This window comes from Morone saxatilis, unplaced genomic scaffold, assembly GCF_004916995.1.
Source record: "Morone saxatilis isolate NCDOM2014 unplaced genomic scaffold, NCSU_SB_2.0 Contig2, whole genome shotgun sequence".
Taxonomy (NCBI): domain Eukaryota; kingdom Metazoa; phylum Chordata; class Actinopteri; family Moronidae; genus Morone; species Morone saxatilis.
This window is the reverse complement of record NW_023339762.1, coordinates 18208826-18233235: the sequence shown is the minus strand read 5'-3', so window position 1 is coordinate 18233235 and position 24410 is coordinate 18208826. Positions and strand designations below refer to the sequence as shown.

Below are 24410 nucleotides of genomic sequence, written 5' to 3'. Positions count from 1 at the left end.
AGTGGATGGTCATATCAAATTTTAAGAAATGCTGATGCATGGACATGTGCACATACTGTTAGCTGGAAGTATACCCCCCATCCCCAACACATGCATACACACACACACACACACACACACACAAAGACACATAACATATTGGACAGATATTAGGTGACGGATTAAGGTAAAGAGTGTGAATGGAGCTGCAGTGGGAAGGCATGAGAGAATAACTGAGTGAGAAATACTTGCCTTCTTGCCCTGTTGTGACCCCAGAGAGAAAAAGATGAGGAGAGACGAAAAGTAGGAAAGACAAAGAATGATAAAGATGCATCCATCATCATCTTCCCAAAACATTCTAAAAATTGTAAATATTTCTCACAGTAGGTAATAAAATACAACACTGCAGTAAAAGAATCTTAGATCTCATAGACAAACTTGACATAATAAGAAACATTGAATTTGCACTTAATCTCTTTTTTTTAGAACAGGAAATGATTAGAAGGGTGCTACAGAATGGGCATGCAAGGAAACAACATTTAAACATACAGTAGTAATAAAGAAAATCCCTTCCACTCCATGCTTTGTCTCCCCTGGCTCTGGATTTCATTTAAAATACTGGTAATTCATATCTCATAAATGACATGACAGGCATCAACGTCCATCATTCAGCGGCCTCTTAAAATGAAAACATTTTGGACATTGCCTTTAAAATATATTGAGTCGTGTGATGTAGTCTGCAAGAAAGAAAAAATACTGAGCACTGAGTTTCCTTGGGGTCATGGAAATCTGGTGCAGGATGAAACAATGTCCTTCACATAAAACACAACAGGCAGATTCATTGTCCCTCTGTCTCTATAGCACGGTGTCTCAATGTCCAATTGCTTTCCACACCATACTTTCTATCTCTTCTTTCTTGCGCTTTACTTACTTTACTATACTTACTACTCTGTCACCATCTCTTCAACTACAGCATTAGGTCATTTATTCTATGCATGAAACATTCCTGTATGTGATATATATATATATATAAAAAAATCAGTGTTCATCTATCACACCCTTGTGACAAGTGGCTGCAGGAACCACCTACTGCATGCAGGGAAGTGGTAAGATGAATCAAGGTATTGGTGGTCTGGCTCCAGTGTGAAATTCTATATGGCTGTACAGAGAACTTTAGAGTCCCAAACTCCCTATCAGAGTAGTCCGAGGCAGCTAGGCATGGTGTGTTACTTTCTTTAACAGGCCTGTAAACGTTCTGACAGCCTTTATGGCACAGTGACAGACTCGTTATGGCAGAGAGGGAGTGATACAGAGGCCGAAACACTCAGTCAAAATCTCATCTGTTGGAATAACTGCACCATTAGCCGTTTATGCTTTGTGGCGTCACATCAAAGTTATGAAAAATCCACTAAAGCCAGATGGTTATGTGCTGAATCCGGTGTTTTTCTTCTAATTATATCCCTTGATCAAAGCGACTATCCACTTGGGCGTCTATAAAGTCACGATTGAGTATTCAAACTTCAGAGTCTGTCCATTCATCCGTCCATATGTAATCATGCAAACATATACAAGACAAACATATGCAGTGGAAGACCATCACATGGCAAGGGGAAGACAGAGGACAGAATAGTGAGTACTTGCCCCAAGAGGAAGCTGTGAAATTCCAGTGTGGAAGCAGTACAGGAAAGAATAAGTTATATCAGAATTGAAATGCAAAGAACTGTATGAAGAGTAACAGTTGCACATACTGTATGTACATATATTAATGAATTCTGTCCTTGTGATTATTAGCTATGTTCTGAGCTGAGCAGGCGGAGTGTAGCATACAGCGAGACAGCCTTTAGAGCCCAAACAGAGCGAAAAAATAAGCTGAAGAAAAAAAAAGGGGGGGGGATTTAGGAGGAATAAAGAAAACGAGGTGAGGACAGGTTTACAGATTAGATAGAGAGACAGAGAAAAACAGAGAGACAGACAGAGAAAACAATCCAGAGTACTTCGGGTAGCCTGTTACGCCACGAAAAATTAAAGAAATAAAAGTCTTAAAGGTGCCGTGTATAACATTTAATTTATAGGTATGTTTTTATACATGTTTGTTACCTTAGAATGAGCTATTTTTATGTACAGAGGGAGCGGGTCCTCTTTAATGGAGGGTGCCATGTGGAACCACCACGTTTCTGCAGCAGCCCATAGGGACAAACCAAAATACTGGCTCTAGATAGAGAATGTCATGATTTTTGTGAGTTTGGCGGCCACCGCTTGGAACGGAAGAGAGAGGCGAGGGGATTGTAATAATAGTTGCCACTAAATCCCACACACTGGACCTTTAAGGACAGGGAGGTAAAGAGAGTGAATTGGCCCTAAAACATGGTGAAAATTGTAGGGACAGAAGAGAAAAAGGAGAGGCGCTAATAAGCAGGGTGAGGAGGTGTGGGAGGTTTTGTCTTCTACTAAGCCAAATGGAGGGCCAGAAGAGGGGAGATCAAAAGAACTAATGCTTGGGCTGGGCCTGGGAGAAGGAACGCATGTGGATGAGTGTGTGTGGGAGTGTGGGGTGACTGACCAGTGGGTTACACTACAAAAGAAAAGCACCGTGGGGATCTGCTGATCTGAGCAGCAAATACAAAGGAGTGGTTGTGGTTCCAGCTAGGAACGAGTAATACAAAGCAAGCGGGAGATACTCAAGAGTATGACCCAAAGAAAGTATGCATGGGAGTTGGTTGGCACCAGAAAAAATTAATCTGATTTGTTTGTACATTGTTTATCATGAGGGCGTATGCTGTACTCACACATAGCTTCTTTCATGTCATCCCCCAGTTTGGCTTGAATGAAGTGTTCACTGTATTTAGGCAGAACTAGAGCCAGGCTGCAGAAAAGACAATCACAGTCACACTGATGATAAAATTTTGTGGTTAGGTCATTTGTGTGAATAATTTGTTTCCAGAAACAATTTCAATTCCAATGAAAAGCTTAATTTAAAGCATGGAATGTTTTAGAAAATGTTCTGTGGAGTGCTTTCGAATACTTTATTTGCATGGGATTATAAGGAATTTTGGTTAGTAAAGAGACAAATACAAAACTGATTAAAGCCTTAATTAATTGTGTATGTTTTTCAGAATGTTTTTCTCTGCATGTTCAGTGAAATGCAAAAAGATTCTCATAAATGTATTTCCTATTTACCAAGCAGAGCCTGATGTCAGAAACAAGACAGTGACCCCTGTTGGATTAAGTAGTGTCCTCCATCAACTAGATTGCTCTTGGCAGTTAGTGGCAGTGAACTTTCTTGAAAAACATAGTAAAAAGCACAATAAACCATAAAGAAATATTACAAAATGACTGCAATGGCTCACCTGTAATCTGTTCCATTGACTGGTCCCCATGTGTACGTCCTGACTCCTCTATCGATGTACCTCTGATAAAGATGATACACAGGAACTGGCATTTAGAATTGCTTTGTAATGTTAATGTTATTAGGGCTCTTTTTTTATTATTTATTGTTCAAAACAACAATCCAGGTCATAATGAGTATAAAATACATGTAAAAACAAGGAAGTCTGGCACATAGTCAGCAGTTCATTTGTGTTTTTTTTATCCCATTCCTTGTATTAGTGGATATATATTGTTAGCCATGGTCACTACATGATTACCTTAAGTACAGCAAACAACATTGAACTTGTAGAGAACATCAAAACTATAAAATCTTTTTTTAGAAATGTTTTGATAAAGCAAAAGCAATGAGCCTGACAAATGAACTGCAAACAAACAGCTTCGTTAATATCCTATATAAGTGATATACTGCATTACTTTATTATAGTGACAATAGTATACTCATATTGCTCTAACAGAAGTCGTACTTTAACTTTTGTGTAACGGTTAAATTGCACTGAAAATATATTGTTATTTCAGCCCCAGTTTGTCTATTTTACAATGTCTGAGAAATCTCTGCGGCATTACTGCAGAATATCCAGCTGCAGATCAAAAGCATGATAGGAGATCGCTACAAAAGCATCACATTTTAAGTTCCCCAATATACTCCAGTGTATCTTAAACCCCTTCCTGTATTTTCTCTTACCTCATCCTGAGTTTTCACCAGAGTGTGAATGGTACGTTCGCCTGTCTCTCCATCAATCATCATTTTCCTGATCTACAGGGAAGAAAAAGACAGCATACATGTAGTTCCAGTGTCTACTTCACTGAGTATCAGCTGATCTGAAAACATTCTTTCTTAGAAACCTCATAGTACTGAGTTAGGGACACTAATTAAATCACTTGGAGGTGATCATGATAGCTTTATGAGGAGACATGAGACATCTGGCACCTGAATACCTGACTGCATGTATATGCATCTCTGTGTCTTTGTGAGTGTGTGTGTGTGTGCATGGCGGGAGGGATTTCCATATATCTGCACACTCTTACCTCCACTTTTATGTCATTCTCCAGTTCAGCATCCAAGAAGTCCAGGGTAACAGGTTCCTGGAATTTAGGGTTCTGTGAAAAGGATGATATTTTAGTCTGAAGAGTGACACAATTTAAGAATACTACACACAAACAACATATGAACCTAATAGGATCAATATGAACAAAACAAAGAAGAACTTTTTCCTTTGGGGCTTAGTGGTTTCTGGAAGTTAAGTTTATTATGTAATAACCTTCTTTCATATCACTATCATCTAAAGCCTGCTGAGTTGATAAAGTAAAATGTTATAAAATGCAGTGGACCACAATTTTACAATTGTTATTCAGAGATAGGTTCTTATCAGCCATAGAGAGGAATAGGTCTCAGAATCCTAGCACTGCCATTGCATTGAATAACACATAATATCTAATTATTTGAGCCACAGAGTTCTTTTGTATTCAGTTCAGTGGTAATCATTTTTCCTAAACACATGAATCTAATTAAATCTAAGGTATAAAAAACAAAGGGTACCATATGGCAATGTTTTGACAACATATCTGTGACACCAGACACAGATGAATCAGATTTGATACAAAGTGACACTGGACCCTATTAATGTCCTCTCTTAAAAACCCTATATGTCTGAGTGGCTTTATGGTGGTATAAAATGGTAGCAGTAATCTAGTGCTTCTCTATAAAACAGCAGTACATGGAATCTGATACCAGTCTGTCCTCCACAGCGTTTGTTCGCTCAGTGACTCAAAACATGGGGTGATGCGGTCAGAGCACACTATTGTTTTTACAGTGTTTTCCACAAAGATTCTTGTCTTTATGTTGACATATGCAACCACTGACTCTGAAAATCAATAAATATGCATTTCAACTTTAAATGAAGCAAGAGAATGAGGAATAAAACGTGGCTCTTGTCACAACAAAGCTTACATTTTAAAATAAACCACTGGTAGATAAAGTGTGAATCAGTACAAGGACAAGAGAAGCAATAAACGAAATACTCAATCATTTAACTGGCATGAGTTGAGTTCCTTACATTTGATGGTAAGTGAAATGAAATGGAGCAGCAAAGGAAGATGATTAAGATGAAGCATCTCAACATGAAAATGAGAAAAGAAAGAATAAAAGATCAAGAGGTATAACACTGGGTGATACAGAATGAAACATCAAACATACACAAGAAAGACAGGAGAGAATATGAAAAGAACGGAAATGGGAACACTGGATTGTGTGAAAAAGAAGCAAAGTGAAAAAGATAAAATGAGAAATAAGGAGTGAGAAAAGAAGAGCAACAAGATTAAAAAGAAATAATGAGAGAGGGGAGAGAATACTGTATGTCAGCTGAGATGTGATGAGGTGAGCAGGGGTGTGAGATCAAAATAAAAAATGCTACTGCAACTGGGGAGATTTGTGTGATGAATATGAAACATGTACAAACATAATCAAATACAGAAAGAGCCACTGCTGAGACAGAGAGAGGTGAGGCATGGGAAATGTTCAAAGGGCCCAAGGTCACCATCAGTATTCACACAATCTCCCATTTGGATTCTGTGAGACAATGAATGATTGACATGCAGCCATCCAAGCCTTACACAGACACACACACACACAGTACAGAGGGCTCATGGGGGAAAACAATAACAATGCAGACTTGAATGATATATCAAACTGAGATAATTTTGACAATGCCTTTATGTGTGTGCTATAATACTAAGGCTCCCAGCTGAAATTGCTTTCTATAAGCCTACATTTGAGAGGAAACCTGGAGTATAATAAAATAAGTCAATTCTCTCCCCAGTGTATTTTTTTCAAATAACACCAGCAGTACTGTTGAACAACTTTTGTTAGTATTATTGGAAACCACCAAAAAAAGGTGGAATTGCACAAAATAGTTGTTCCCTACATACTCAAGACAAGTACTTTTTCAGTTAGTAAAATCATTTGTATTAACTTTTTACATTTCAATTTTCATTAGTTCATTCTAAATTATCAAATGTCCATCATTTAGGTACATGATATTTGAGGTGACTAATAGGTGAATGACAAACCACCAGGACTCACTTATTTTCTCTTAGAATTAACCCTGTCCCAAAATATGCTCACACAAACCTGTACACAATCAGAAAACATACACAACACACTTTTGAAAATTTTACCAATCGATCATTACAAGCAATAGAACAATGTATCATCACACACCTATTCAGACATAGGGATATAGACCACATACTAGATGCACAATGATTACCTACATTGGCTGCTACTATAGTATGGTGCCATTATTGTAGCAAAACTATTTACAAATGTTAGCATAGAGTTGTGTAACTGTATCACACATTTGCAGATTCCTGTACACATTCACAAATCTTAGTAGGCTATATATACAGATTATTTTAGACATTTACAAATGTGATTACGCACACATGGACGGAGATACAGTTATATAAATGTCCACTCACATTTGTAAATAGTTTTGCTACAATAATGGCTCCATACTATATCTTCTGAATATTGAATCTATGGGACTACAATACAGAAAACTCTACATTACTACCTTCAGGAACTACTTCTGCACTCTACAGCACTTCTACTATGTCTCACCTCATGGAAAGTGACAGCATACTTATTACTGAGTCTGAGCTTCCTGTTACGAATCCTTTTCTAGGAAAGTTATGAAAAGATGCATGGTGATGCATTTTGGTGTTTCAAAAATGTATGAGTGTATGTCCAGGTGTGTGTGTTTGTGTGTGTGTGTGTGTAGTACTTTTCAAAATGGTTACTGTTTAACTGTGTAGGATTTAGTGGCATCTAGTGGTGTAGTTGCAGATTGCAACCAACTGGACACCACTCGCCTTTCAAGAGTATACCTTGTATATAATATTGTCCATTTTTCCCAATAGATCCTCCTAAATGTTACACACTTGACCTTTAGGGAAAACCATAAGGGCAAATAGACATTTATAAATATCTTGCATTTCCATAATCTACTTACACCATAAACTTTTTTCTTCACTTCTTTAATATTTTTTACCAGTCTGTAGTTGAAAATGTCCTCTTTTCACGTAGAGCCTACAATCATACTTGTATACTAATACTTTATTTATTTTGCTTTGTCAACACTACTATGCCAATAAAATTATTAAACTGAGAATTAAAATAATTTAACCAATAATTGTTTGTCCTTATGGATTAGATTGTGGACTGATAGATGGTATATAAGTGTGTGATCCCCAAGGGTTGACTTTTTCAGATCCAGGCAGGTGCCGCTTTGAATATCTTGACTCCAAACCCAGTACACAATGCTGGGTTTGCCTCGGGTGGAATGTATTGCACTGGTACCTCTTGTGGGGTCATAACTACTTTATACCAGGTCGCATCTTAATACTTGCCAGTGGCTAGAAATCTTGCTGCACTTATTTGAGGAGCTGTAACACTACTCAGGACCTTTGGCCTGTCAAGAAAGGCAGCATAAAATTGAAATGGTTTGGTGGAGGTGTTGGATTTTTCCTTTAAATTTCAACTTTGAGCCTTGTTGTAAATATGCTTAAAATTGTGATCAAATCAAAACTTTTTAATGAACTGAATTGGCTGAAAGTAAGCTAAAAGTACATTAAAGCCTCCCCTAAAAAAACAAAAACAAACATTAGTGTTTTTATATTGCAAAACCTAATCTATGTAAATCGAATCTAATCATGTCAGTAGCATGATATATTTCTATGGTGGAACAAATTCAATTATATACAGGGGTGTGCTCCTTTCACCTTAAAACACATTATCTCTAGTATATGCCACAGTGCCTCTTTTTAACCTTCATTCTTAAACATATATGCCGGTTTACTGCCAAGTCTACGTATCTATTTTATCTCACATGGTAATGAGTGACCTTCTAGCTGACATCTGAGGACTGATGATATCAAGTCATACTTTAACTGGGGAATGAATTCTCTTTATGAAGATTGATGAGGTGACGGCACATGGAAAAGTTTGAAAAGGGCCTGTACCATCTGCTAGCCTGCATATTATTCATTGAGTGCAAGCAGTTATTGTGTAACCACATGGAATAGTCAGAATATAATATAATGCTTTATGACATGAGCCACATAAAGTGATGCATAGGGCAGATGTCATACCTTTGGCTGGAGATTGGGGTGCAGCAGAACATATCCATTGGGATCGATAGCAAAGTAGTATCCATTTGGGCCAATCTGAAGCAAAAGATGAACAAAGGAGAAGGAAATTAGATCTTTGTGTCTTGAACGGTAGAATCCTAGTACATGTACAGAATAATGGTAAGACAACTGGCAATTACTGTCAAAGAGTGTGTGAAACAAGGGCCTCAGTGGTCTTAAAAAACAAGAGGTTAAGATGCAACAAAAGAGATTTTTTTTATTTGTTGTGGATTTTATATAGATGTTTTATCTCTAATGGAATCACATCACTCACTAATTATACCAGAGGGAAAACTCTGCAAGTTCTTCACAACTGTCACAAGACTAGTTTGATAAATGTATTTTTCTGCGAGCATGTGATCATGTATGGGTGTTAAACTCACTGTGAAGCGTGGTGTGAGCTTCTTGATGTCATCCAGAGAAACATCAATCCCCATTACGCCAAGAATCAACTGATTCTGGTGCTGAGAGAAAATATAGAGAGAGGTAAAATATATTCACAAGGTTCTGCTACTGATGACTCCACTCATCATGTGTTTAAACATTAATTCACTGCACCTCTCCATTCCTGTCATCTTTGGTCTTTGTTTTATTGAAGACAGGTAGTGTTCCAGTGATGACCAGACCCAGTTCCTGTTTGAGAATCAAGCAAAAGCGTTATTCAACTCATAAATCTTATTATGTTAAAATAAACAAGGCAGGGACAATATTCCTCTGTTGCAAAGAGTGTCATACTAGAGCATCAAGGTACACATTAGTCCACTGGACTTGTTTGGCCTGCTTGTCTGCCAGAACCATTGGTCTTCCCAGGACATCCAGGTACTCCTAAATTGGACAAACAACATATTTTCCAGGTAAATGCATCCGTGCCGTCAGGCTGTTAAGTGCTTAATGAAGGTGAAAAATAAAAAAATCATACTCTAACCTGTGTGTTTATTCTGATGGCTCCGATGGATGGAATCTCATAGAAGTAACCTGGAAGAATTATCGTCCATTTAAACAAAACTGAATGCCACAATCACACAATGATAACACAACAACAGGAGGAAATAAACAGCAACTGTACATAACAGAAACATCCAAAATAAGGAGCAAAAGCCTGTAATCTCATAGTGTAGTTTAGTGCATCGTGAGTCTGCCTAGTGTGAAATGAGTTATCAGACACGGAAAGAAGTGACTTTTGACAACTTTTTACTTGTGATCAATCATTCTTTGAATATTCTTATACTTTCATATCACCCTTAGGCCACCTGAGTAGGTTGCAACAAAGTATTGAATGTATTTGAAATCACTACCACTGTCTAGTCTACAGTTAAACACAACTTAATTTAATACAAGGTATATGGAAAACTGCTAACAATACTCAGTATTGATGTATAATATGATCTGTTTTGTACCTTTGTTGGAACAGGCCATCCACTGAATGGGTCCTTTATCATAGTTGTGCTGTCCTACTGAGAAGGTGAAGATCCTCACCTGGAACACATGATTCAATTAAACAATACTTATCATGACATAACCTCTTACTATGTTAAGAAATATTCTGATAATAATTCTGGTAGGATACATTTAAAAAAAATGTATTTCTTGTTGGTTTTCTTTCTTTCTTTGTTAATATTAATTTTGGTCAATTGATTATTATTACTATATATTCGGAATATTGTGTTGAACAGACAATTTAATTTAACCATGTGCATGTGCACATTTATGATGTGTGAGTGTGTATGTCTCTGTGCGTGTAGGTTTCTTTTTCACACATTAAGCAGAAAACCTAATCTGCCTTCTGTTTAAACTTTTGGGTAGTGAGGATATGCACTCGGAAGTTGCAACCCAAAGGGAGCTCCAAAAAGCTGAATCTAATAAAAACTACAATGGGAGCACATCCACATAGATAAAAGCAAACAATATTTGTGTGTGTGTGTGTGTGTGTGTGTGTGTGTGGTGTGCATGTGTAATACGTACCTTTTTGTCAGCATTGTACTTCTCCAGTATGGCCTGAGCTCTTTCCTCTCCTCCATCAGTAAACAGCATGATGATCTTGTTGCAGTTTGCTCTGCTCACATTAGTCTAGTCAAAGGAAAATGTGAGAATCTTCTGATTAATGTGTAATTTACTTTCAGGCATTGTATAATGAATACACTTTTGGTCGGTCTGCTGGTCTACTCCGCTTTGTCCCTGATAAAGATCGCCTATACACATGCGTCATTAATGTTGGAATACTGTAATGTCAAAAACCCTGCTTGATCAATATTGAAAGTATCTAAAAAAATAATGGTCCAGATTGTTATTCTAAATTATCTTTGTTGACCTCCAGAACTTTCCTTTTATCTCTATCTCAGACACATTCACGCTCCAGAGGGGTACAACCTTTTGATTTAGACAGGTCAGTGGTATTTCCTCTAGTGCAAGCCTTGTTTGTTCAACCCAAAATAATTAAATTGTGGAGTGTTATGAGTATTGCAGCTTCACATGTACTACTTTAAGCAGCACTGTCAAATCACCCTTCTTGAGGATAATGCTTTTCCATTTCAGGGTGGTCATTTATCTGTAACAACCTAATATTTATTTTAATGTGTGGACAGTAAATAGTTGAGTCGAAGTAGCATATTCAACCAGCAGATGGCAGTGAAAGACAATGCTCTGCTGCTGCTGAAAATGTGGAGGCATCAAAGGTTACATTCAAAACTTGTTTTAAGGCTCTTCTGCTCTCAGTTACATATAAGAGGGACATTATCGCTTTTATTAACAATAACAGAAAACTGAAAAATCTTACCGCAGAGAGCTGCTCAAAAGCAAACTCGAAGCCTTTTGTGTAATTTGTAATTCCTTTAGCTGTGATGTTCTGTACAGCATCCTTCAGCAGCTTCTTGTTCCTTACGTTGGCTTGAACCAGATGGTCGAAACACGCCGTCTTCTTCACTCTGGTGTTAAACTAGGAAACAGAGGCAAGGAGTTACGACCCACAAATTATTCATACAATTACAACATATGTGCACCTGAAATAAACGATACAAAATGCAGCACACACACAACCACTCCCACCTGGCCTTGGTGGTTATCAAGCAGTGGTAAACAGACACATTCATCAAGCCCCACTAATTGCTTCACATCCTCGGAGCTCAACGATTTGGTACCCATGGAAACAAGATTCTGCTATATTAGAACAAGGTTAGGCAGCAACACCATCTTTTTTTAAAGGTAAGACCTCCTCAGCACACATATGCACACACACTCCACCAAACATTAACCAAAAGCCTGCCTGTTTCTACACTGTTTCTAGATCAGTGCTCCAAGTCTAACTAATGTTCCATATTTTCATTATTAAAAATCTGAACTGAACCTTTTACACTGTCCAGGGGCAAACAAAAAGGACAGATTCAAAGAGCTCCCAATGACAATAAGTACAAATGACAGAATGCATTATATAATATAATATATTATATTGGTGTATGAAGGAGACGGGACAGCAGTTTAGTAAACCAGCACATCTATTGTGTAGCAGAACTCCTCTAAAACAATACTGCACCTCATCGATCTCAACTAATCAATGTGTCTCTGTGAGATGGCCAATAGGGAGGCTGAAAACACTGATCTACACAGACAAGCAAGGAGACAAAAAGAGCCCTGACCATATGTGTGTGTGTGTGTGTGTTTGTGTATGTGTGTATTCAAAGAGCCTGACGGCCTTGAAGTTCCTTTTAGATTGAGCATAACAGACACACATACATTGAACTGAAAGGCAAAATGACGACAGCTGTGGTTTGACAAAAATATTGGATCAAGGCGACAGCACAACCTCGCTTACGCACAGACAAACACAAACACAATGGAAGTTCACATAATTGCCCCTGTAGAGCAGTCTGGGATCTTTTGTCACATATTCTATTAAAAGGAGAAGTGAGGAAGGTGAGATGGGAATGTGGGAGGGTGAGAAGCACAAAGTGACAGGAAGAAGACTGAAAAAGAGAAGGGGCGGGGTGTGAATACAGGATTTAAAAGGAATAAAGTGGGAAGGTGTATTTCATATAGAAAATAATTAGCTCACGTAGTGGATATGACAGTGTCAGTCACATTCTGATTGGACTATAAGATAAGAACTATTGTGTAATTACTGGAAAAACACATTCTTGCTCTGTAAAATAGTGTTATTGGCATTGCAATACTAAACATTCCTCTGTTCCCTTGTGATCCTATTACAACAGCTCTTGTGTGTGTGTGTGTGTGTGTGTGTGTGTGTGTGTGTGAGATGGTCCAGGGCTTGGGAACGGATTAGTGATGACACAAGAGAGAAGGCTAATTGTCAAGCCCTAATCCCGCTGGACTCTCTGCTACTCTGGTTTGGTACTCTGGCCTGCCCACTGGACTGGCGCTGCCTAACAGCACTGACACCGGCTAACACGGCTGAACAGTCTGGATAAAAGTAAGGAAGCAAAAAAGGAAGCAAAAACAAAAGAGGAAAAATAGGGAGGATGAGGACGGAGAGGGAAAGAATGAGCAGAAAGGAACAGCCATCAGCATTCTTCTGACCTACCGCAGCTGTGTGAGCATCTTCTATGACCAAATGCCAACTTAGTCCCTGGGCTACTGTTAATGAGGAGGGATTTATGGGTAATATCAGAGATTAATGATTTAGTGTCAGGCTACAACACCCTCAGGGCGAGACATAGGGCGCTGTGTGTGTGTATGTGTGTGTGGATGAGTAAGTGAGTCAATGACAGAAAGAAATAGATAGAGAGAGGAGGTGACAGAAAAAAAGAATAATGACTTTTGGGCAATACAATTAAGGGATGATTATGGTTTATTACAACTTATTATTCTCACATTTTTATAGTTTGGGAAATATTGCTAGAACAAGTCAAAATGGAGCAAGAAACAAAAAACAAAGGACGTTACAATATATGACCAAAACATCCATCACAGTTTGTGACCTCCATGGATCAACTTTGACCTACTGTACTAGCCATAGTTGTGAACATAAATCATTTCCCTGTGCAGGACGGGATTAGTAACAGCATTTTGGGTGCAATCATTTTCCGTTTTACCTCCAAATAAAGTAGTTTAGATCATCTGACTAAACTGGCTTGTTTGCAATCTGCCCGATAGTTTAAATGAGTGTCTCTCAAACTGTGGGACGGGCCCTCCTGGTGGAGGAAAGAGCCACTGCATGACAAGGGAAAAAATATGAGGTTGAAGTTGAATGAATTTGATTTATGTGGGAAAAATAGTTTGCTGATGCTATTGTGCTGACCTTTATTTCTCTAAAATTCAACCTGGGTCCTTTTTATATTAGTTGTTTACCCTTTCACTGGTAATGACTGATACAAATTCTGGGGTTGGGGGGCATTAACTTTTTTAAGCTTCTGAAAGGGGGCATTCCAGAAAAAGAGAAACACTGGTCTAACTGCTCATGTTTTTTAACTCTTAATTGTAGCAATGTCTCTGTATTCCCAGATTTTGTAATGGCAACATGGGCCAAAGCTACAAATTGTAATAAACTCAAATGATCCTTGAAGCCCCTTAACACATCCACGGGTGCTTTGCATCTTCCTCATACCACAAATGCATTGCATACACAGCAGTATAGTTTTAAAGGATACTAGAAAAAAAAGTTCTAAGTCAAACTGATTTTAACTTTTTGAACTTCTCTCTCATTCTGTCTCACTTTCTAAGACACAGACAAACACACACACACCGGCACACACACACTGAGATCCCCGACAGATTCCGATAATTGCACATCTTTGCAGAATCACAAGTCCACCGTGAAACAGAATACATTGTGCCCAAGACAAAGGGTCCCTGGAGACAGGAAACAGCGTATGAATGGCTGTCTTTGTGCAAGGAAAACGAAGACAGCTCCAATCTCTATAAAGACCCATCTCAATAAACACCTCCACAGACACCCATCTACGCATCACACAGTTTCGTGATTGGCTCTTTCTGAGTGTAATCACAAGCACGGAGGGCCTAGAATAGATGGTCAGAGAATGAAAAGGTGGAGGGAAAGAGCTACAAAAGTGATTGGTGGGTGAGAAAAGTAAAAATGAAAGTGGTAAAAGTGGGGGCAGTGAAAGGAATAAAGTAACAGTATTGTATATAGAATAGGGGCGGGGTACAGTGTGCAAGGAGATCACACATTGACACAGAGATGAATGGAGGTATATGGTGAAATGCTGAGAGTAATTGCATGACTCAATGATGAAAGGAAAGAGTAATGGAGAGATCACAAAGGTGATGAATGAGAGTTTCCTAGGGTTCACTCCAGTCAGAGGTGCAGATGTAATTCCTGTAGTGGGAATGTACACACATGCACGTACACACACACACACACACACACACATATACAAACCCATGAGTAAGGAGTTGGGGTGGGGGCATGTAGTGCAGAGTTTTAATCCTGTACACCAAATAGAGCAGTGGGTATTTCATTAAAGGTCTGTTTCAGGGTGGCCAGACCTGACAGAAATCCATATTTCATTACTTGTCATCCATCTCGCTGTCTCTCTTGTGTGTGTGTGTGTGTGTGTGTGTGTGTGTGGGCATGTGTTGTGTACGTGTGGACATGTGAACAATGTCTTTATGTGTGTATCTTCATTCAAATGCATCTAAAACTATATGAATGAGCATGTAAATACATAAACCCATTTATGTGCACATTCTGGATCTCTCTTTCACTCTGTCCCTCTTTCTCAGCATGCATCATGCCCCCTCTCACCTCGCACAAACAGACCACCAAATGTTCAGCAAGGTTTAATAATACTCACATAAACTACATTGACGTAGTCGTCGTCAGACAGAGTCTCCAGCATTTCACTGACGGAGGTCCTGATCAGTTTGAGAGTCAAGCCAGACACGCTGCCACTTCTGCAACAACAACAACAACAAAATTCCTGACAGCTTTTCGCTGCAATCTGTCAGCTCAGTTCTGGTCCTGTGAGATTTTACTCAGTGTAATTAGAAATGCTTTCGACTTGGGAAATGCCTTACATTATGTGGCAAATCTAGGAAGGAATGTATTATAATCAGGGGAAATCATGACTGATGTGAAAAGGGTAAAGATCAATGAGGTTATAAAGTGACTCACGCATCCACAAGGATTAGCATATCTTTGGGTGAGGCAGCTCCTTGAATGTACCTAGATGGAAATTATTGAATGAAAGACAAGCTGGTCTGAGACATACACACACACACACACTGTCCAATGTTTTACATAATTATTTACTTTGAACACAATAGTACTTTCTAGCAGTTTTCTTACCATGGCCTTCTGCGGACATCATACAGGTCAATTTTACTGGGGGTCTTACGAGCATCCATCCAGGGAGAGGCTTTAGGAGGAGATAAGACATTAGTTGATCATATATTTTTTATAATTAAAGGGAATAAGAAGCTAATTCCTGGTTTGGACTGTTTTCTGACACCTCAGTCAGACTGAAGTGCGGCTCTGCAAATATCTGGCAATATGCAGCGTCATATTCCACCCGCCAGTGTTTAGTTGTTGCCAGTCATATTATGTAGATAAAAAAGGACACATTTTGGGAAGTTATAAAAAGAATATTTGTGCCATAATGATTGTTATCTTGCTGGATGGAATTCTACATTTTTGACACCATACATTCTAACATGTTTAACGCTTGCTTAAATTATTCAAGATAAACAGGAAGGAAATAAGATAAAATATTCATCTCAGATGCAAAGCACGGACCACTGGATTGACTTGCTTTGACAATAATCGGCTGCTTTCTATCTGTAATCGGCTGCTGTTCTATTAGTGAGGGGCACCATGAAAACAAGCCAGTGTGAGAGTGTGTGACTGCCTATCATGCATGCTAAGAGGTAAAAAAGGAACAAAGAGGAACAATTTCAGGGCCAATGAAAATTCATGAATATTAGTCATAAACTTTTCCCATGAAGCTATATAGAGTCTATGATGACAGGGAATCTCATGAATAGAAATAGCTTGGCAGAGAAACAACACTAGATTAATGCAGTTAAAGATAGTATGACACTGTCTATGGCACCATATAGAAAGTGCAAGTTGAGCAATTGAGATCATTTATCGAGCTTATTTGCTCAGTGTTGTGTGAACAAAGCAATATGTGAATATGTTCCCTGGCTGTTTGTAGCTATGATTAAAAGCCACATGCTGCATCTTAGGTCAACTAAATAATAACTGGCTGATGAATGCACCTCTGATTTAATAAGGGTGGAAACACACACATAGCTGATATAAAGAGAAACGTAAAGAACTTAGGAAGCCGAATTATTGGCCAGTGTTTTTCCCTTTCTTTTGATAAAAGTCAGGCATAGTATTTATTTTATTTTTTTTACCTGGGTAGTAGCGAGCCAGGCCTGTAGCACTACCAAACACCTGCCAGAGAAGTGTGGGGTCATCCTCTCTGTTCTTTTTGAACACTTCCTCCAGTGCCTCTGTCCAGTTCAGCTCATTCAGCACAATGGTGGCTAGAAAACCACGTATAAACAAACATATACATGTCAAAAGCGTTCGCTAGAAAGATAGACATATCTTACCTCTACAATAATAATCAAAGGAAATAACAGTGCAGGTAAGAAAGCCATTATATTTTCATTGTATGACTGTCGAGGACATCTATAGATTAACACATTCATTAAGATTCACACACACAGGCCAGCTTAGTGTCAGCCCACTTGCCCACACATGAACAAACATTAGGCCAACACATCTAGCCAGTGCCGGTATTTAGTAAGAAATACCAAGGAATGGTTTTCTCGCAAGTAATGGGTTTGCACCGATAAAAATCAAACTGCTTAATTTTACCTGTGTGCGTTTGTATGTGTGCATGCATGTGATTGATAGTGTGTGCTGTGAGAGGCAACAGGCATTATGGATATAATGACACAGCACCCAGACAGCTCAGAGCCACATAACACTCACTATGATGGATGAAGACACAGCACATGGTGCCCCAACTCTATCTTTTATCTGTCTATCTTTCTATTGCTTTTCTTTTTTCTTCCTTCCTTCATTGTTTTCTCTTTCTTTATAGTAGTGTGGTACTATATGTATACCCTTAACCCTTTTATGTGACTCTGTAAATCTATATGTGTATGTGCGAGCATGCATGTGCGAGATAGATTGGTATCCTGTACTGAATTTGACATGGCCCATTGATGTGCAAAGCAAACACTGTTCATTTGCATGTATGCCTCTGGAGGGAAGAGTTAATGAAGCCTCAGTTGCCAGGAGTACATGTTTTTTTATTATAGAAAGAGAGAGAGACAGTGAGAGAGAGAGCATGCAGTGTGTGCACAGTAAAGTATTTCCCTCATTAAGTGTAGAAGTTTAAAGGGAAAGGGAGAAAATAACACCACAGCCCTTGTTAGATAATGAGAAAATTACAAACTGTATGTGTGATTTTTGAGTTAAGACTGATGAAGACAGATAAGTAGGTGGATAGTTATCTTTACATAGGCCCACTCATAGCTATCTAGATGGCTAAATAGCGAGATAGTACACACACAAGATATATGCATTTAACATACATAGGCTAACAAACAGAAATATACTGTTTAAAAAGCAAACCAAAAACATCTAACCCAGTTGTAATATGCTGCTTTTTAATGTTCCCCTTGGTTTTGAGTACTCCTGAGTAGTCATAATATTTAACAAGCTGCTTCATAAGGGATACAGTATCCTCTAGTCACCCATATTGCCACTGACACTAATGAATTCCCTGGCTGCACTCGGCATGGCTTTGATGCCACACTGAATCCACACCCTGTGATGACTTCATCTCAGTGTGATATCAGCAGCGCAAGATAATTCACTAACAAATACAACATGGAATATCTTTTTTGGAACATTAAAGAGTACATTATTTTTCACTGCTTTAAAAAAGGATACTCATATATTCAAATAATGAAACTTTCTGGAATTAATTTTTAATCTCACACTTCTTTTACCCACTCACTTCTTTGTCAAGAGTTAGATTAGAAGATCAATACCATTACCCATTAGCTTAGCTTAGCACAAAGACTGAAACCAGGGAGAAACAGGTAGCCTGGTTCTGTCTAAACGTAACAATACCCCAATATTCTGATTCTGAGCACTTCTTAAGTTCCCAATTTATATGATATATCTTGTTTGTTTTATCTATACAAACACCAATGTGTAAGCTGAATGTGATGTGAAGGTCAAAATAGGAACCCAGGGAGGACTGGAGCCTGAGAAGGGTTGCAGGCAAGGTAGTAGTGGTGCACACATAGAAGGCCTACTGGCTGGTGCGTAGGACTGGGACAAAGCCTAAAATTGTAGGGTTGCTGATAAAAGGGGATGCCGTTTATCTTTTATTTTCACAAATGGAAATCTTTTGGAAATTTCATACTCTAATTGTCTGAATAAAAGAAAATTTCGGAGAAGCTGAAAATCTGAGGGTCGTCCTATAAATGTTATTATGCATTTAAAATATTTGTTCTGTTCTTCTGGGAGTGAAAAATCATATATACCCATCAAAATGATTTATTTAACTGTGTCTAGCCCTAGGGTATCATATATATTGTAAACATAAATCTTCAACTTATGTATCCAAAAGCAACACCACTGAATTTAACCATTTTCTTTTCCGTCCGTCTATCTCTCCCTCTGTCTCATAAACTCTGTCCTTCGCTGGACCAACAGATGTGGCTTTTGTGATCTTTCTGAACGTATTCGTTTCCTATGCAACACTCGTCTCACACACATGACATGCAGCTACCTGTAGAAGGTGATTTCATAAACTTGTCTCCCACTTCACCCAGAAAATCCAATTTTCTCCGGCTGAGCAAAGGCTATTCCTGGAACATTTATAGGGTGGCGATCAAATTGGAGTGTTGAAACCTCAATAACGTATGAATCCTCTGTCTCTTTTTTCTACAGGAAGACAAAATACAGTCCTGCATGTATTCAGGATGTGGCACATTATATGAGTATATGTTCCCACTCAAAGATGCATATTTTTCTTGCTATTCATGTGGGGACTCTTCTTTGAATACATTAATTACAATAAAAATCCCAAAAGCTTGTCTCAACCTCAAAATAAACTTGCAGTCACATACGGAGATAATCTAGTAATTACTATTAATGTAATGACTGCCAATAACAAAATCATTTATCCAATAATGTCAGAACATTTCTGAACCAATAATGTAATAACCTTTTGCGCATATTGTCAATCGTTATGACATTATTCACTGATTATTACATTATTAAATAGTTAAAAAAAAACACACAACACGCTGACATACCAAAGTAAATGGAGGCCACTGAAGACAATGTGTACAGCTTCATTTATAAGTTGATGCCAGCCGATTTGTGAGCAGGTGATGATGTAGACAGGGATGAGGAGAGAGAGATAGACAAATGTTTTGTTATGGCTTTTTGTGGAGTAATGGCTGCTACTTCTATATGAAGGTGTGCATGGCTGTGGAGTTGGAGCAAACACAGACATTGTTACGATTCGACCTCCCAAGTTTTGTTTGTACAGAAATGTCACCCTGAATACTTAGGAGGTCTCACCGTCCCTCCAATTACTACCTCCATCACAGCTGTCTTCCGTTAACTGTAGATGTGTAGATCTGAGGAGTCTGTCCTGTATGGGGGTAGGTGTTACAGCTCAGGACTAGACCATGCAGGGCTACTTCAGGTTTAATATGTTCCCTTTTTTTTTACATCTGCAAAGAAGTCTGGGCCACCAGCTTTGGGTCCTCTCACACATTCATACACACCTATAGTTTCTTTCATCTCACTCAGAGCAGACTTCAGCCCTGGATAGGTCCCACCAGCTCAGCCTATCTATGCATACTCATTATAGGCTACCAATAAACAGCATCCTTGAAAGAAAGGGAGTGTGAGGAGTCATGGCACCCAGCCCAGATTATGGCCAGAGAGATGTCAGAGGGAAAAAATGACAAAGTCAAAACGAGTTCAAAAGCATGCTAATAAACCTGGCTTGCACTTTTACAGATAACAGACCCTGACAACAGTGTGTACTCAAACCCATCCCTCATTTCTGCCCCTGTGTTTGGGGTCAGCAGAAAGGTGAAGTGTGTAACCTTGGGGCCAGACGGTTCCCCAGCAGGCTGAGGACCATGCTGAGGAAGTCACTCCACTGACGCACCATATCCCACTGCACGCTAATTACTGAATACCTAAACTGTACACACAGATACCCACACATACTCACACAGCCACCAATAACAATACAAAAGCACAAGCCAGGCAGCAACACTGCAGCCTGCTGGTTAGAGAAACTATCCTGCAACTGGACTCATCATGAACCATGTTTCCTGATGAAGTTACTTTGAGCAAATCAGTGAACACTTTACTGCTCACTCATTGTAAGTCACACTATGATCAGAGCATCACCCAAGAGCATAAAATGTAAAAATAGAAGGAAAAAAGCTGTTATAATACATAATTCAGACCACAGTTAAGATATTCAACAGACCATCCTTAAGTCATTGACATTCAACTTGAGCTGTGCTAATGTCAGAGGGACTCTAGAGAATCAAATTATTCTGAACCACTCTAGGTAAATGTCACCACATGATGAGGAAATGATCAGAAATTTACTTTTATAAGAAACAGATCAAATACAACTCTTTAACAGATGCACATATATTTCATCATAATCTTAAATTGTTTTACAAAGGACATTAACTACAATACCAGATAGTTCGAATGCAACGGACAATATAAAGCATAAACATGCCCATCAAACAGATACTGGCCCACCTTCCATTTTACAGTGAAATGATCCTCACCTGGTTATAAAGTGCTAATAGAACAACCATGTCAGATTCCACTCTTTAAGAATTAAGCAATAAGTATAGCTAAGTATAGTTATAAACAGCAATATATTAATTATACTGTGATGAAAGATACATTTCCAAATAAAACGTTCTACTTTGGGAAGATGTAGAAAACCTACAGGATCATGTAGAACATACAGTCATGTATAGTGCATATCAAGTGGGGTCACTGGCTGGAATTCATATCAAACTTTTCATTTATGGTGATCCTTCAAAGCTAATAATTCAAAGCCTCAGAACAAATGAACATGTTGAATAAAAAGACTAATCATCAAAACCATTCGTCAAAAGGGAAGCCTATTAAGTATGTAAAAAACTTTAAAAATACATAATACAGACAGATAATTGTCTTAGTCCCTAAAAAAACATATATCTGATATTATTCATATTCACTGGAATTCCCAATCGCTCGTTTAACACTTGCGGTCAACAGTTTTCTGCACTGTTATTGTTATGCATTGAATATATTATGAAATATCCATAAAAATAAAAATTAATTTAGTCAGGGGTCGTCAGTTTACTCGATGATAGAAAAGGTTCAGAACTACTGAGTTAGAGGGCCCTTGTATCCCTAGGAACACGGCTTAGCCAAGAGACAGTAGAGTACAGGATAGGATCCTATTATGCTGTATCACCTTTTTAAACCGTCATTTAGCCATGGGCAAATCTGCTAGAGGCACAATCTGTAAACAACATTTCATAATGGGTTGGGGTGTCAGTATCCATGGTTACCACTTGGGTTTTTGTGTGTGTGTGTGTGTGTGTGTGTGTACTCACAGCCATCATAGATGTCAGTGGGGATGTGGACAGCCGTGTGGTTGTGATCAGTCAAACGCTTAAATGACAAGTCCTCTTTAAAGTCTGGGCGAATCCTGTATTTCCTTCCTTCTGTCTCATTTGCATCCAGCTGAGGGAAAAAAATCAAGGTGCAGACAGTAATGCTGACCGTAGGTTTAAGGAAATATAGCATAATCGACAATCTGCTTGATGATATCTTGCTTTTTCTCCTTCTTATCATTTTCACTTGGGAAGAGTTGCAGGAGACACCCAGATTGCCTGTGCCCCTCATGGAGATTTATAACTCCTACCGTGAATTCACCAATTTACATCAATGAGAGCAGTATAGACAGGGAGATATATGAAGAAAAGCATGATGAGATATAGAGGAAAGAATGCAGGGTAGAGAAGGAGTGAGGTACTGAGGTGGAGAGAAAGAGGAAAAGCAAGAGGGGGGAGGGAGAGAGTGTGAACAGTTGCTTCCTAATAAAGCAACAGTGTAGCCAGCTCATACATCTCATCTGTCAATTAGAGGAGAAACATGGCAGAAATCTCTTCACCTGAGAAAGGGTGGGAGGAGGGAGGAAGCTACTCTGGAATAAATGCCTGGAGAAGAGGCAAAATAGGGAGGGATTGCAGTAAAAGGCTGAGGCAATGGGTGAAAAATTAAGACATGCATGTGGTGAATAGAAAAGCAAAACTGGAGGAGAGGACGGTGCTAGCACAAGCATATTACCAGCCCATGTCTGAGTGTGACCTGTGTGTTTGCAGGGGCTAAAATGGAAGGAGAGCAAACAGACGAAAGTGAAAAAAAGTACACTCACATTGTCCTTTGCGTTGTAGTAGGCAATTTCATCATCCTGTAAACAATTCACACAGAAGCACAAACATCACTTTATGGCTGCTTTGGGGTGTTGCACAAAGAAGGCTAACATTTATGTAATCATAAAATGCTTAATCCATTCCTAAACAGTTGTTTAATTTGTTGGCAGACAACTCCATTAGTAGATTCTCCAGTTTTATGTTAATGAAGAAACTAGTCCTTGCTACCAATTGAATGAATAGTTTATGAGTTAAGCTGAGTGTGCAGAGTGTTCCTCTTTTTACATCTGTGTCTGTGCACCTACGGCCATTTGCAATGCTCCAGGGAGGCATTTTACTGCCATTGAGAAAGCAATATAGTATATCACAGCTTAGACACATATAACCCTGAGTCTGTGACGTGTATTTTTCCTGACCACTACTTTACTCTGCTTTTTAACTGTCTGACACAGTATATCTTAGAAAGCAGAGTATCTGTCATCTGAAATGAGAGACATAATGCGTCATAACACAGTGTATAATGTGCAATAAATGGAGCTGTAATCACTGCTAACAACACACAGACGCAAACAGATTCCGACAATGAAATTAATTTATGGCCACTGAATCCAGTCTATGTGCATACACATTAATGTTTATGTATCTGTGTATCTCTCTGTGTTTTACCAATTTACAAAATATAATACAGACATAAAATGTACACATATATAATTCATGTACTTATGCGTGTATTTCTGTAAGCGTCTCTGTATTTTTGTGTCCCTCAGTTACCTCAAACTCGTCTTTCCACTGATACTCCATCTGGAAATTCTCAGCAGCTGTGGCCAGTTTCTGGGGAGTGAAATATGACAGGGATTTAGATTGGAAACTGCACAAGGTATGCCTCCTTCACAGCGTGAGTCTAATTCTAGAAAACCTGAGCAAAAGAAAGTATGTTAAAAAGCACGATGGAGACCAATGCAGAGACAGATAAATTATTACTCGCAGAGCTCAAACCACAGGTCTATCGTGGTCTTACAGCACTGTCCGCTAAAGGCCACACCACTGAGTGTCATACTGTCAGAATGAAAAGGTTGTACTGTAGGAGAGTAGTGTGTGTGAGTGAGTGTAAAAGAGAGAGAAATGAAGGGGGGGTCAGCAGTGTAAGAAATGGCAGATCACTGAATAAAGTCAAGTGCAAATGGATTACCAACTGAGAGGCTTTCAATCAAATTGCATACTACCAAATATCAGGAATAAAATGTAATTAACCTTACCTTCGCACTACACATATCTTTAACATGCACATACACTCACACAATAGAGAAAAAGAGAATGGTGGTAGGACTAACAGTAGTTAATTTATCTAGAACATGTCTTACACAGTACAAGCAATTAAGAGGACAAGCACAAAATAAACAGCACATATGTATCACTGGGTACAAATG

At 38.7% G+C, this 24410-nt stretch overlaps 1 protein-coding gene across 1 annotated transcript in view; it reads right to left on the bottom strand.

The window, feature by feature from the left end:
• LOC118331086 (voltage-dependent calcium channel subunit alpha-2/delta-1) overlaps positions 1-24410 on the bottom strand; it is a 55854-nt gene that overhangs the window by 12760 nt on the left and 18684 nt on the right. Inside the window, exons 4-22 of the mRNA XM_035665865.1 lie at positions 23755-23814; positions 22986-23021; positions 22162-22291; positions 16885-17016; positions 15812-15881; positions 15638-15688; positions 15318-15417; positions 11327-11485; positions 10516-10620; positions 9951-10029; positions 9479-9528; positions 9289-9378; positions 9112-9186; positions 8937-9017; positions 8515-8589; positions 4393-4464; positions 4049-4120; positions 3327-3388; positions 2766-2842 (exon numbers count right to left, since the gene is read on the bottom strand). Coding sequence (XP_035521758.1) covers positions 2766-2842; positions 3327-3388; positions 4049-4120; positions 4393-4464; positions 8515-8589; positions 8937-9017; positions 9112-9186; positions 9289-9378; positions 9479-9528; positions 9951-10029; positions 10516-10620; positions 11327-11485; positions 15318-15417; positions 15638-15688; positions 15812-15881; positions 16885-17016; positions 22162-22291; positions 22986-23021; positions 23755-23814 — 1576 coding nt within the window. The remainder of the gene's footprint in view (positions 1-2765; positions 2843-3326; positions 3389-4048; positions 4121-4392; positions 4465-8514; positions 8590-8936; positions 9018-9111; positions 9187-9288; positions 9379-9478; positions 9529-9950; positions 10030-10515; positions 10621-11326; positions 11486-15317; positions 15418-15637; positions 15689-15811; positions 15882-16884; positions 17017-22161; positions 22292-22985; positions 23022-23754; positions 23815-24410) is intronic.